Source organism: Periplaneta americana, chromosome 16 (assembly GCF_040183065.1).
Source record: "Periplaneta americana isolate PAMFEO1 chromosome 16, P.americana_PAMFEO1_priV1, whole genome shotgun sequence".
In the NCBI taxonomy this organism is placed as follows: domain Eukaryota; kingdom Metazoa; phylum Arthropoda; class Insecta; order Blattodea; family Blattidae; genus Periplaneta; species Periplaneta americana.
In genome coordinates, this window is record NC_091132.1 from 69,148,638 (window position 1) to 69,164,819 (window position 16,182).

Below are 16,182 nucleotides of genomic sequence, written 5' to 3' on the forward strand. Positions count from 1 at the left end.
CTCTGTTGATAAACTATTTTCTTTTCTCACTTTTTTTATGTTACAAATACTTCCTGGGACCCACCAGCGGGTCGTGACCCACCAGGTGAGAACCACTGTGTCAGGGAATACTAGGATATGAATTTCCAATAGAATAAAAATATTATAAACTAACATTCAAATTGCAGTTGAACGAAGGTACACTATGTAGAGGACAAATTCCATTGGTGGTGAAAAGTTAAAGAAATGCTGTTAATATTTGGTGATACATTACAACTAACTATATTTTTCTAGTTGTGGTGTTACTTTAACATGTGTGCTTCTCACAGGGCTTTATTTGATTACGACCCAAACAAGGATGATGGGCTGCCCAGTCGGGGATTACCTTTCCGCTACGGCGACATCCTTCATGTCACAAATGCAAGTGATGATGAGTGGTGGCAGGCACGAAGGGTTCTCGCCTCCGGTGAAGAGGAAGGCATGGGTATCGTGCCATCCAAACGCCGTTGGGAAAGGAAACAAAGGGCACGGGACAGAACAGTCAAGTTCCAAGGTCACGTGCCCGGAGGGGTTATTCTCGACAAGGTAAGAAACGGTGTTACTGCATTTATTGTTCACTTTGTTAGTTATGAAATGTAAATAATGAATTGCATTTCATAAAATATTTCATCAGTTCCTATCATATAATAATAATCAGTATACTTAAAAATAATATATTACATGAACTGCAATAACATTAACAGAAAGAATCTCATTGAAAAATGGCATCAGCCCCTGTAATTTTGTTAACAGAATTAATACAGTAAAACCTCGTTAATACACTCCTGTTTATAGCCCTATCCTGTTCATTACACTCTTTTTATACGGTCCCTGGACATTCCATATAAAATCCTATATAATTTTACCCTTTTGTAATGCTTTCAAATCGTGCTTTTTTAGATCAGAAATGAGTAAAAAATTTCGTGTAACTTGCGAAACTTATAATGTTTTAAAAGCATGGCGAAGAAATATTTTATTGTGACCCTCTACCCGAAAAAACCCTCCGGTCTGCACTGTTGGAAGTTGCACTTACCGGTACTTTCCTTTGTACGAAAGAATTTTAACTCTCTAAAGTCTCCCTATCAATATATTCCTGTCATTTATGTAAAATTTACTCATTCTTTGAATTCTGTGGGGTGTGCAGTAAGTTTGACAGTGTAATGGCAAAGCAGAAATCTCTGTCTATAAGTGAAAAATTAGGGCCTACATTAGTATTATTCCTAGCAGTGTATCAAGTATATGTACTTACTTGAACTGCATAGAAAATGTTTTCATAACAGCAGTATAAACACATGGCAAATGAGCTCATATTTGCATTTTGCACTGTAACTAATACGCAAGGATAGTAGTTAAATATAACATTTGGGTTGCATTCAAAAAGTATTGATTATTCAAACTCTCTTAAATAGCAAGCAAATAATTGCAATCAGTTTCGATCTGATATTTAGATAAATATTATCTTTATTTTAAGTTGAGGAGGCAAGACCTGTCCTATGACCTTCTACCATGTGTCGTGGCTATATCACCAATGGATATGGAGGAGGAAGATAGGTTTTAGTCTGAGATCAACTTCTGTGTTGGTAGATTTGTATAATATTAACCATCACGAAACAAAGGCTCATTCTGATAGCTCATTCTTTCCTTTTTCGCACAGCTCGCATGCCAGGCCTCGCTTCCAGATTCTATATGTTTCCTATGTCTAGTGATGTGATGTCTAAATTGTTTTCTCCATTTCATAAATCATTTCCCGTCTACAGCACTGTCCTGTTTATATATATATATATCTATATATATATATATATATATATATATATATATATATATATATATATATATTTCTAAATTATAGACATCAGCTCAAAGTATTTGAGTGGCCACAAGGGTCCTGAATACAATAAACATGTACAATATAGTGTGATGTGATACATTAAAGAAAAGAGAAAGTTAATTGTTGAAGGCAAATATAAGTGGATTAATTGAAATCGAGATGATGATGTAATATTTGAAGAGAATCTTTGATAATATTTATAAGAATAGACATTACATAATCAAAAGGAATGTGGAGTTCCTTAAGATAATTCCATGTGAATTTTGTAATTGAACCTCTACTGCCAAACAGCAAACCAATGACAGACCAATGTTTAAGAGGGACGTTGTACTTTTGAGAAAGATAAGGCAGACAAGGTTCATATATAGACTTCTTCTCAATATCTACCTCGGTGGCCTGATTTAGGTTCCTTTCGAAACGGATAGTAGGATCAAGAATAAGAGCCCATTTTAAGCGTTCGTTAATAGCAACAATGTCTGCCTGTCTAAAAGAACCATCTGATGATACACAATGTACTTCTTCATGAATCTCCCAATTTAAAGTTTAAGTTCTCAGTCCCTTGATGAGTGTATTAACGGGGTGTTACTGTAATATTAAAATATAGTTTCATAAAAAAATGTAAATACTGCACACATAATAGTAATAACACTGGACAACAGCCAAAAAGTTACGGAAACAAAATAAACGATTTCTAACTAATTTTGTACCGCTAATGACTAATATGACAGTAAAAATGGACGCAGTGGTCTGATTTTCAATGTATAGCATATGTGTGGGATTATTCATTTCAGAAAGACAGTCAGCGGTTTCTCAGTCACAGGACATATGGAGACAGATTTATGATCCTGAGTGGTTGTGTTTGCTTGTAGAAGATTGTTGGTTTAGTTAGATACAAGACATTGCTGAGTGGAGACCGATTTTCGTCAAAAATATTGCTGTTTCCTATGTGACTGGGACAGCCGGGCTAAGACTTTGCACTACAAAAGGAAAGACTGGCCTCTTCGACAAACTTTGGAATGAAGAACATAAAGCAGCAGCCATTGATTGAATCTAGAAAAATTTTGCACCATCCGTTACACATCAAACTGTGACTGATTAAAAATTTCGTAAAAGCATAGAATCGTGATGGACCAGCGTTCAGATATTTACACTCAAAATTTCCAAGGATAAGTATAGCTAAAATTAAAGAAGGAATTTTCATAGGACTCCAAGTCAGAGAACTCTTTTCAGGTCAACATTTCGATGCACTTCTGACAAGAAAAGAACATGCTGCTTGGGAATCTTTCAGAATGGTCGCGTCAATTTTCCTAGGGAATCTTCATGTGCCAAAATATAGGGAAATAGTAGATAACATGTTCCTGACTTATCGTCAAATGGGGTGCAATATGTCATTGAAGATACACTGTCTCCACTCTCATTTAGACTTTTTCCCTGAAAATGTGGTGCAGTTTCTGATGAATATGAAAAATGCTTTCACCAGATAATTTCAACAATTGAACGACGATAACTAGGGCAAATGGAGTACATCCATGTTAGCTGATTATTGCTGGTCGGTGGTGAGGGATGCTCCCGAGGTCCAGTATAGCAGACAAGTTAAAAGGAGATGTCTATAATAATAATTGAAGTAAGCCAAACCGAATATGTTAAGGAAAATACAATTTTTTTCTATAGATTTCTTTATCAAGTTACAAGAAAACTAGACCACATCTGACAATTTTATTGCTATATTCATATTGAGCATGAAGAAATACATTGAATTCCAGAAAAGAAATTAAATTTTGTTGTCCAGTGTAATAATCCAAATATGAATGCCGCGTGTGCAACAAAACTCAACAATAATTATACCAGTAACATAATTGACTTAAGAAATAAAGATAATTTGGAAAAGTAACACGTAATCATCCTAATCATCCATCCAACATACCCTAACTGAGCAGCTCTGTTACTTGAAAGTATTCCATATACTGTTGCATCTTCAGAAAGCTATCATTTCTAACATTTCAACACATTGTTACAAGATTTTTATGTATTCCAAACCTTAATTTGACAAATTTATGTTTATATATTTTCATTTATTCATTACTCCCAGCATAGTATCACAACTACTATTGTCAATATCACTACCACCACTTCATTTATTAAAGCTAAAATTTATTCTATGTACAGACTTGAGTATTCATGCTAAAATAATAGTACTTGGAACTATGTTAATATTATGTATGTTGTGCTTATATTTAGACGATATTGTTAATATGTACAAACCCAGAAACAAAATTTGGGCCACCTAAATTTTCGAAGTTCTAGGAAAATTCAGATGACTAAAATTTTGTATAGAGTCTGCAAGGTAGCAAGAATTAATAACATAGTCTAGGTTCCTTCAAGCCCCCACCCAATTTTTCGCTTTTTTTGTTCTAACAGTAATCGTAACCGTCTGTTATAATTTTCGGCTGCTCAGTTTAGGTTTGCATATTGAGATATATTGCTAATATTATTTGCATATTTATTACAACATAGTTGTGATCAGGTGGTGTCTGTTGTATTGACAATGCCTTTGATTAATTTTTTCAACAGCAATCCACATTAGATAGAAAAAAGAAGAATTTCTCATTCAGTCGAAAGTTCCCTTTCATGAAGAGTAAAGATGACAAATCGGAAGATGGTTCAGACCAGGAACGTAAGTATCTTCTGTTATGTAATTATTCTGATGCAGTATCAATAAAGTGCTCTAGACAGTTGCTGATTCTAGTCACAATAAAGAACTCTGCAGTTATGTGAGGTATGTGGTAATACATTTGTAGTTTTCTATTGTTGGCAACTCATAAATGTTTGATTCATTGTATTGAAGTGTGTGATGTGGGAGATATGAGGTGCTAATTGAGCAATGTTTTATAACTAATGCACAGATGAGGACGTAGAAAGTTCGATTCTCATGTGCTGACGGTGACTCCAGATTGAAGTATAATATTTAATTTGGGCAGCAACATTATTGTCTGTAAAAATAACAACAGTCCAGAATCCACTTTCAGTAGGTACGTAAGGACTATACCAAATCCATCAGTGAGTTTTTAATAAAAGAGGGCATGATATTACAGAATTTTAAGTTTCGGTAGCATTTAATTAATGGATATTGCATTTTTCATTTGTTTTGAGATACTCATTTTTGCTATGCTTCCTTTTTTTTTATCAGTTATTAAATTTCACTACTCTAAATCGTGCATTCTTTGATTAAATTTGTTGATATTTTTATTTTACGTATAATGAAAATTCTGTAAAGGGATACCCTGCATACTGACAGTTCTCGGCATTTTATTAGCATTGGAATTATAATGAGTATGAATTTTATATTTCTAGTCTGGGTTTAATGCTGCTTTGTAGTAATTGATAAAGCATTGAAAAACGTTCTAATTCTGTAAGAATACTTTATTAAAATGATAATAATTTATTTATCTATGTTCCGTGACTTTGAATTCCAAATTTGTTTGTGAAAATAGGAAATTCAGTAAAAGTTAGGTTAATTTTCATGATCCAACTTAATAAAGTTTAAGATATTTCTGCTCTCAGAATGAAAGTAGAGTCAACAGAGATGGAATCATGATTAAAACACAATGACTCTGACGTTCTGTTAAGGCAGAAATGTGGGAACTGAATGAAAATCCTGTTGCAATTAATTGCATTATCTTTACAATGTAATTATTTCCTGTTTCTCTTCATGTTAACATCATTTTGGAGTCACCTTGTAATATTAAAAGAAGGTTAAACGATGTACGTATTTAGTTGTATTTTGGAAAGTAATGTTAATTTGGACTCTAAGAGAATGTTTGGTTTAACTTTCACTTATATTAAATAACCTATTCAAAAAATTTGTGGAATTATGCATTTATCCACAATAATGTTTTTAATAACCGTCATTGAAGATGGCATGATGCATGATTGTTGAGTGATTGTTCTGTGAAATCCCCAAGAATGTTTGGCATATAGTCTTGTTGAATAATCCGAGCATGCTGAGTAAACATGTCTGTGTTATAATATAATTATGTACCATTCTTAAAAAACGAAATTCCAAATTTTTATACATGGGAAATATTTATTGTCATATATCGTAAGAAAAAGCAATGTTTGTAGTTAAAAGCAGGTGCACTGTTAGCCAAATGGCTAGAGAGTTGGCTTTCCACGCAGGTAATGTTGGCTCGAATCCCAGCGTGTCCATCTGGAATTTGTAGTGAACAAATATGGCACTTGGTAGTAGATTTCCCTTACTGGCATTCTACCATTGCTCCATTAATCATCATCGTCCTGCAGTGCTATGTAGTTCGCCTCCATGATGCACCAAGAGTAACGCCTATGGCGGCTAAAATAACTACAACTTTGGCACTTTGCCTACAGATGGGGACACTGGTTGAAAGACACAAGTCATTAGATAAAAAATTGCAGTTGTTCCCTGTAGATTTCCAGTTCGAGCTGTGATGAATATGTGTAATATATATCATTAACAAATTTTGGGCAAATTTACGTGACAGACTACATCAAAATATTTATTCATTCTATAAAAACTTGACTTGTTTTGAAAATGTATAGTGTAATTCACAGAAAGTTTCTTGCAAGAAACAAAAATTTCCACATAACAAAACAGTATTTTAAATATTTGAAACTTTTTAAAAATATTGATGTTATAATTTAAATAATACTTTGAAAAAAGGAAGACTATCTGTGAGATTTTGTTGAGATGAGAATATCCACAGGAAAGTTTAATTCACTAAAATTACAAAATTGTTACAACTGAATATTTGACATTTCATATTAAAATTACTAAATTTATAAAGTTTTAATAACAACGATTTGGGAGGATCAGTGACATTACTTGTTTGAAGACATGGTGTAAATGACATTTTAAAACTGATGCTGTTGTCGTAGAAAAAGAAAAAAGTTTTGAAATTCTTTGTGTCGAAAATATTCCTTTCTTTAAATTTAAAAAGCTTTGGTCTTATTAGTTCACTTATCTGTGTAGTAAACAAATACAATTTAAGAATCTTTGTTTGACAGTAATGATTTATTTGAAGCCTTTAGGCAACAAAATCACAAAATAGAAAATTTGTTTTATAGTCAGTTCAAATGAGTTGTTGATTGACTATACACGCACCTTCTATCCAGGTAGCAGAAGTACTTTAATGTGGTAGTTTCACAGAGACTGCTAATTCGTTTTGTCGTAAAAGTATAGAATGAAATTATGTGCGATGTATTTTTGGTTTTGGGAACTGCACAACATTCAAAACAGTCAGAAGTAATAAGTAAAATTATCCACGATTCCTTCATCTACATAATTATCTTTCCCTCGTAACTTGGACATTGTTGTTCCTTATTGTTACTAATATACAGTAAAATCCCTTGTATCTGGCACCCAAATAAGCGGCAATACCAAAACAACGGCACTTTTGGCTAGGCCAAAAAAAAAAGTCATTCATGCGAAAGAGAAGAGTCAGACGAAAATTTGAGTGGTTTTCGTGGATCGCACATGCCACATATTGTTTACTCTTTACATTGTTCATGCGTGAAAACATAGACAGAAAACCTCCCTGGAGATCAGTAAGCTGTCACTTGGGCCTTGCAAACAATTCTCAGAGACGATATCTTTAAATTTACCACTTAAACTCGCTTGTTCAAAGGAGTGTTGGACGAGTCTAAATAGGAAAGAGTGAAATTCTCTGTTCCTACAGCGTGTAAAAGTTTCATTCGAGTGATAGATAGTATATATAAACAAGAAGATATTAGAGATATGTTACAGAGGTTCAAATCATCGAATGCTACTTCATCTTCATAGTTGCGACATTGGCTACACTGCTCTTCACGTCACATAGCTGCTATTTAAAATTGTGATAAAGTTACGAAAATGTTTAATATTTTTTACTCTGTTACACATTACAATAAATTATGAACTGATGAATGTACATTACCGTATTCAGTACTAAAAATAGACATTGTACGTATTTCAAAACTTTATTTTTAAAAATTTACAGTATATGAAAATTACTCAATTTCAACATGGAAAAAAATGTTTGCACAGAACAATATGTCTTTACATAACCTATAAACGCGTATTTTCCAATTATCTGACAAATTAATCAGTTATCCGGCACTGGCTTTGTCCCACAGTTGGTAGATATAAGAAAGAACCGAGTCAATTTCCTATAACGCGTTAGAATGTTTTCCTTTTGAAACTTGTGATGCTGTGCGTAATCCAGTCTGTTATGAAATTTTATTCTAAACTTGGGGAAATTAATGGCAGTTTTTAGACGTTGCATCTATCTTATTTAATATTACAAATCTCATAATTCCGTACTTTAATATATAAGAAACATGAAGAACTTATATTAAGAGGATTTTCTTCATGCATGGAAATTGTGCTTTATTACTGGTATGTTATATATTTTTGTTAGTTTGAAATATTGAGATAATTACATAATTTAAGACATCATAAATATGGCGACTCCCCAGGTCATCTGTAGACGTGATTTATTTGGGAAATTCTCTCTGTCGTATTGGTCTGTTTCTTGCATGTTTCCGAGATATAAGTAAACATGTAAAGAAGTAGAGTGTTCTTACTTGATTTTTCAGTTGTATTAATGTGGACTTCAATTTCAAACTAGTTATATTATGTTTGCTCAAATGTAATGCACCATTTTTTTTTTCATTAAATCTGTATTAATACATTCTAAATTGATATATACCATATTCAAGTAGAATTGATCCTTCCAGTTACAAGTTAATAAAGCAGTTTTCTCTTGCAAATTTAAATCTTATTTTATGCTCGACCATGCCGAAATGTAGTAATTATACACCTGGTAGCAGTCCTTTAATGCATGTCATTAAAGTACACCTACTCATTAAAGTACAGGTGTTTTCAGCCAATGACAACTCGGCTTACAGATGTTCAGCCAATAACAAGTCAGCTTTGTACCGTTATAAAACCGCAAGTATCGATTATTCTCGGATATGCAATCGAAAGAGAATTTGCAAAAAGTCACAGAGGCTGGAAATCCAATACTGTCGCAGAAGGTTATGTTCTGTTACTATAATAATTAGCGTTAATTGTAAATAATATTCAAATAAATTCAATTTGTCATCTCGTTTTTCAATGTCGAGTTCAATAATCAAGGTTATACCAAGTTTAACGGGATTACACAAGGTCAATGACATTATTGTTCCTCAGAAAAAATCAATACTTTCGCATCTGCGCACATCTCACAATTCACGACCTAGAACAAGGTCACTTCCGATCTTGTCAGATACAGATAAAATGCACTATACATCTGAATAATTTCAAGTTAGAAATATGGTCGAGCATAAAAAGTCATATGAAACTCGCCTACAATGGTAATTAAGAAGCTCGTAAGAAAATTATGAAACTTGCTTGCGCTCGTTTCATAAACATCCATACTCGCTTCTTAATTACTATCATTATAGGCTCGTTGCATAATGTACTATTATGTTATATGAAAGTCCTTTGATGTATTATTATAATATAAAATTACAAATAAGGCCTACAATACAGTATTAATCTAAAGTTGACTTTATTAATTTTATACCTCATCTCCCTCAGTCTAATTCTCATTTCTTATACCAGAAATATGTGTGTTACATTTGAGTAGATACAGCAGTAGTACGTTGTGGATATGTGAGTTACATATATTTTGAATAAACTGGTTTAAATGTGAATTTGGAGTAGAATTTGTTCATATGCATGAAAGCCAATGGTTGGGCTTCACATGGCATGCATATTAATTATAAATACATGAAGAACTGTTGTTCTCGCTGTTGCTTGTTTGCATTGTGTGGTGTTGTGACATGTGTTTTCTGTTCTCTCTGCAACCTGTAGCCTCGCCTACCACTCCCAACAACGAGGGCGACCCTTCAACATTACGTAAGTATGCTCCTCGTTGCAAGGCATAGTTTATTTTAGTGAATGCTAACGCATTCAGGACTGTGGCTACATAGTGCATAATGTTATTTCTCTAAAACTTATTTCTTGGTATTTGCCTCGTCTCCTTGGTTCAACATCTTCGGAAGTTAATACAACAAATGGGTAGAAAAATAGAACAACTGGGTGACCATTATCTATATATGAGTATTATTTTTCATGTACAGTATTGCGTCCACTGCTTATAATCCATGATATCAGACAAGTTAGATTATATATGAACAAATAATATTTAGTTTAAATTACAAAATTATGACAGCATAATAATGACGAAGGAAGGACTTATCTTTACAAATGTTTAAATAAAATTACACACGAAAAATTTAAAAAAAATCTTACTTTGAAGGTATTTCTTTAATAAATGATAAATATAAGAGGTCCAGCATCTGAAACTCTTCTTCTTCTTCTTCTTCTTCTTCTTCTTCTTCTTCTTCTTCTGGGATCACTAATGTTCAAGCTAATAATAATAATAATACTAATAATAATAATAATAATAATAATAATAATAATAATAATAATAATAATAATGTTTTATTTTCGCTGGCAGAGTTCAGGCCATAAGGCCTTCTCTTCCACTCAACCAGCCTTAATCACTACAATACATATTTAAATTACGAATATTTACACTACACTTAAAAGGTTCTCCAGCAATATTCTTTAGTTAAGTTAACAACTAGTAGACTACATATTTATTTAAATTTAGATAAACCTATAAGGTAAAATAGTAACTTAATTTATGAGCTAATTTAATTCAATCAATTATAATTAATTTGAGGTTTGAGATAGCCAGTAAAATGATGAAAATTAATTTAATATAAGCTTACTAGAACTATGTTACAGGGAGAAAAAAAAGTATATGTCTATATAATATATATACATATATAACTAATGTCTCCAGACATCTCTTATGGAAAATGTATAAAATACAGGATGATTCATGAAGTTTTCCCCCACTTTATGGAAGTGATTCCTGAGGTTATTTGGAACAAAAATGTAAATAAATTAATGGGATCACATTGATCACCACCACCACCACCTCCTCCTCCTCCTCTTCTTCCGAGATGACCACATTTCGTCATCTTCTTGGTTGGTAGTATTGCAAAACATTTTTAGGTATTCGAATTTCTGTCATGTTTGTAATATATTATGTGACTTTTTTTTTACTTTGTGTTATTAACTCGTTTAACTTTTTTTCCGAATGTTTGTATTGCATATGACCTTCACAGTTACGTCCGGCCATGTATTTAAAAACTTCATCTCTGCTGATTTTATTCTATTATTTTCATTCTTATTTCATGCCATGTCTCTTTTCCATAAACCAGTATGTATTGACACTGTCATAGCTCTGTAAAATTGTCAAAGGGTATAGCTCCTGTTCTTATTGTACCTCACATTATTGAAATCTGTTATCTTCTTTGGTAAATCGTAATTGTAACTATAGGAAATGTCACATCCTGAATAATTAAAATTATTGATTTGTCGGATGGTTTTGTTATTTACCACTATTTTTTATAGGAGACATTTTTATATGAATAATAATAATAATAATAATAATAATAATAATAATAATAATAATCCGTGGCACTACAGTCCGTGAAGTGCCTAGACTGACCAGCTGGCTGCTGGCCTCATGCCCACATGCCGAAGCAGAGGTGGATGATCATCCAACCAGAATGGAGGTGTCGTGTGGTTAGCACTATGATCCCCCCAGCCATTATAGCTGGTTTCGCAACCGGATTTTGCTACCTATCGTAGCTTCCCAAGTGCATCACGATGCTGGGTGGGCACCGGTCCCATATATTGGCCAAAATTTCATGAGAAGATTTCTTCCCCCATGAGGACTCAAACCAGCGCACATTCCATAATGCGAGTCCTAGGCACGATGCCTTAGACCACGACGCCACGGCGTGGGACTTTTTATATGAATACCATAACTTAAATTCAGTGTTGGATATCTGGCAAATTAAATTTAGACGTCATTTAATATAATTGCTGAATAGCTATTTGTAATTGTTGCTTTCAGTCAGCTATAACTACCTTATCACGAATAAAATTGTATTAGAACCTTCCCGTCTGGTACATTGTATCTCCTAGAGAGGGGTTACTAATTATTTATGTTAATTCAAAATATTTGCCTGTAACACACGTGAAGTAAAACAAGATTCTACTATCGAAATTGAGATAATGGTCACCCTACATATAGAAGACAATTTTTTTTAACTTCTAGATTAATCTTGTAATTGGGTCTAAATAAAAAGGAAGAGTTAATGCAAAGAACTGTTTTTTTTTTATTAATTGAAGCTATGTGTTTTTTAATACAACAAAATATATTCACCTTACCCATTTGAATATTACTTCTAAGTGATACCCAAGTTTCACAAACATTGTTTTGTTTATGTTTTAATATATTGATTACAGTTTTGTGAGTATTACGTAAACAGTATGGTATAGTTATAAAATTCATATAAAAGCTGTTTGCAGTAGATGTAAAAAGTGTATATACAAGTAATGTTCTTCGTTAAGATTGCTTCTTGTAGGTTGTAAATTATTTATATTATGTAATTATTGACTTCAGAGAATTTTGTGTGGAAAAGTGGAAGTAATTTTAGATTAAATGTGATTTGATGTTATAACCACTTTTTTTTAAGGCAGTGATTTTCTCTAATTATAGTATCAAAACAAATGTTATTTATGATAACAGTATATTGTCAAAGATTTTATGAATCAAATTTAGGACTTAATTTACAAATAATAGTCAAAATACACATACAGGGTGAACTGTAAGTAATGTCATTAATTTCAGAAGATTACTCTGTGAGATATTTCAAACAAAAAAGTTGAACACAATTTTGCTCATTCTTGTTTCTTTTCCAAGAAAAAAAAAATGTTTTACTGTATATAAAACATTTCATAGTGTGTTTTGGGAAAGCCATTGGCTTAATTCTCAATACGCTCAGTCAGTTTAAGAGAGCAGTACATTATGATAATAAATGATTGAAAGAATTTTAGTTTTGTCCTTTAAATGTGCAGAAATTTGATTTGAACAAATGTAACTTTTCGTCCTGCAATGGGATTTTAAAATGTTACATTTGTTCGGATCAAATTTCTGCACATTTAAAGGACAAAACTAAAATTCTTTCAATTGTTTATCATTGTACAATGCTCTCTTAAATTAACTGAGCATATTGGAAATTAGATTAATGGCTATGAAATGTTTGATATAAAACAATTTTTATCTCGAAAAGGAAACAGAAACGAACAAAATTGAATGAAACTTTTTTGTGTGAAATATCTCAAAAGAATAACCCCTTGAAATTAATGACATTACTTACAGCTCATCCTGTATAATCAGCATATTTGTTTTGATGAAGTATGGGAAAACTATGTCATTTCATTCATAATACAAGACATATTGAAAGAATACTTCAGAAAGTGTATTAAGCGTTTGTTAGAACATGTTTGTGAAAATGTTCTATGCAATATTGGAATTGAATTTAACATTTTAATGGTAACAAATTGAGGTTTGCGTGTTTGAATGTGGCAGAAAAATTTTCAGAGATTCCATATTTTGCCGATAAAAAATGACACTGATTTGTGCCAGGCACTTCTACTTTTTTACCTTTTACCTTATATATATATATATATTTTTTTTTATAAATATCTTTTGAGAAGATAAAACTGTGTTTATAACACACACACACACACACTGCGTGACTTGTAATATAATAATAATAATAATAATAATAATAATAATTTATTTAATACTTTACACTTGAGCTACATTAGACATTGCAGCCCGAAAGAGCAGAAGCTTGTGCTCGGGCGCAGTTCAGATCAGTTATACAAAATATATCACAAAATTAAGAGAGTTCATTGAGCACAATAACATTAATAAGTGGTAAAATAATGCAGCATGTAATAATATACAAATAGAAAATACAAAAGTACATAAATATTAGAGTATCAATTTTTAACTCATTTAGCTTAAACAATTAAATAATTAATCTGATTTGTTTCTTAAATCTATGTGAGTTAAGTGTACTTAGCTCAGGGTAAGCTCTAATTAATTCATTATATATTTTGGGTCCAAAACTTCTGCTGTGTTTTAATCCGGCAGTTGTATGGCATTTCGGAATATTTAGAAAGAAACTGTAATTTTGTCTGGTATGGTATTCATGAGGATCAAATTTAAATTTATTGTGGTTTTTATGGAAGTAAATCAACAATGTTTGTTTATAAATTTGTTCTAGATTTGATACACCAAATTCCTGAAAAATTAATTTTGTTGGGTAATCAAAAGGTGTATATAGACAAATTTTGATAATTCTTTTTTGGAGCAAATTTAAAGGATGGAGAGTCGATTTTGCCATTCCTCCCCAACCTAAAATACCATACTGAATTATTGATTGAAACAGAGCTAAGTACACAGTACGCAGAACATAAACAGGTAAATAAGAGCGTAGAATGGAAAATTTTTGGATCTTTTCAAAGAAAGTAATTGACTTGAAGTTACCAAATTAGTAAGTACTCAAAATCATGTACTATGAGTACCACTTGTATTAGCGATATAAAATTACGATGCATAGTTAAACATTGTAACTCCATCAGTTAGCACAACCATAAAGCACTAATAGATGGTGTAGAGTTAACAACAACGGAAAAAAAAAAAGAAGTAAACTCGATCACAGAGAATATTCTTTTAGTAAGATGCGTCATTGTGTACTTGATTGTAACAATGTATTTGGAACATTGCAACAACGTGTTTGGAACACTGCCTGCTGGATCATATCCTATGGCTGCATAAACTGCCTGCTCAATAGCACATTATAATGCCATCGACCTGGGCCAGGATCGAACCCGCAACCTCGAGCACAGAAGGCCAGCTCAATACCGACTACACTACCCACACTGACTGGTTAGAGTTCCTCAATAATAATTTGAATGTAAGAGTTGAGAAGTGAGCATACTCCTTCGATTGGTTGGATCCAACCATGACTTCTATTAACATACAACTAATCAATATAGGCACACATACGAATATGTACTAAAATCAAAATAAATTGTGTCGATGAAATAACAAGTCCCTCATTATCTGTAATGTCTAGACTCTAAATATGTAATGATTTGATAGCACTGAATATGGACAAACAAATGTCCTATGAGAAGTATGTTGTACACAGATATTAAACAATTTTTATACATAATTTTATAATATATTATATTATTTTGTAATATAATTTATTATATATAATACATAACAATTATTATTGCAGCTAGTTTATCACTGAGGAATAAGGAAAACCTGTTACCTTAATTGGAGTTACTGAATTATGCAACAAGGTAGATGATGTTTGGATCCTGTGTCTCGACTCTTGTATTCAATTATTATCGAGGAACTCTATATTGGGTGTGCACTACCTGCCACCTAGCAGCTACTTGCACGTAAGCGTTGATTGAGTAGGCAGTATAAGCAGTCATAGGATGCGATCCAGCAGGAAGTGGTTTGGAAACAACAGATGATATAAATGAGTGTGAAAAATTTGGTGAAGCGTATAGCAAATTGTTACAGATGATAAAACTATAAGGAAGAGACCAAGATTGCAGGAATAGTGATAACTGTAATGTTTTACATGAATACGAGGATGTAAATTATTATGTAATTGCCATATTTTATTCTTATTCTCCTGTTCCCTTAATTTTGTCGTCTTCACTTCAGCTGCAATGGATTATGTATAAAAACTAACACTTCGACTAATAAAGCACATATTATTGATAATGCCGAGAAATTTTATGTAATGAAATCTCTAAATTCTTTATATTAATTATTAGAAAATTGTATGTTAATGCTGAATTGAATGACATACAATCAAGAGTTTGAATAGCTTATGAATGTCTTATAATATAGGACACAATTATTTGTATACTAGCACCAGAAAACCTGTATCAGTACTGGTACAAAAAGCTGTTCTGGTATTTGGGATCTCTGCAAGACAAAATGGGCAATAATTGTTTACATTTTAGTGTAATATCTTTGGTTACTAAGCTGTGTTTCGCACTCATATTGGTAGATAAATTAATTTCTCTAATGATTCTTATTGCCAAAATTTGCAGAACAATCTCACTCTAATAATATAATTGACTACCACGTCTTTTACAGGAGTAAAAAGTGGTCTGATCATGGTGCTAACTAATGTCTTGCATTACAGACACTATGTTTGGTTCAAGTTCGTCAAGTATGGCAAAGTTCGATATTTGCCGATGTTCGCTCTGCAGAAGGTGGCCTGTCGTGTTTGTTCCACCTTGTTATAAAATTATTCGCTGTCCTATATTCACATTTCTTCATGTTTTAATCGCTTAAGAATTT

At 32.3% G+C, this 16,182-nt stretch overlaps 1 protein-coding gene across 11 annotated transcripts in view; it reads left to right on the forward strand.

Annotated features, from left to right (window-relative positions):
- The window catches only part of dlg1 (discs large 1), a 1,351,531-nt gene that overhangs the window by 1,313,089 nt on the left and 22,260 nt on the right, over window positions 1-16,182 (forward strand). For 9 of the 11 annotated variants that reach the window (XM_069849439.1, XM_069849443.1, XM_069849441.1 and 6 more), the window contains 3 exons: window positions 309-564; window positions 4,418-4,520; window positions 9,717-9,761. In XM_069849439.1, the coding sequence (XP_069705540.1) occupies window positions 309-564; window positions 4,418-4,520; window positions 9,717-9,761 (404 nt within the window). The remainder of the gene's footprint in view (window positions 1-308; window positions 565-4,417; window positions 4,521-9,716; window positions 9,762-16,182) is intronic. The other 2 variants (XM_069849448.1, XM_069849445.1) reach the window with 1 other exon arrangement.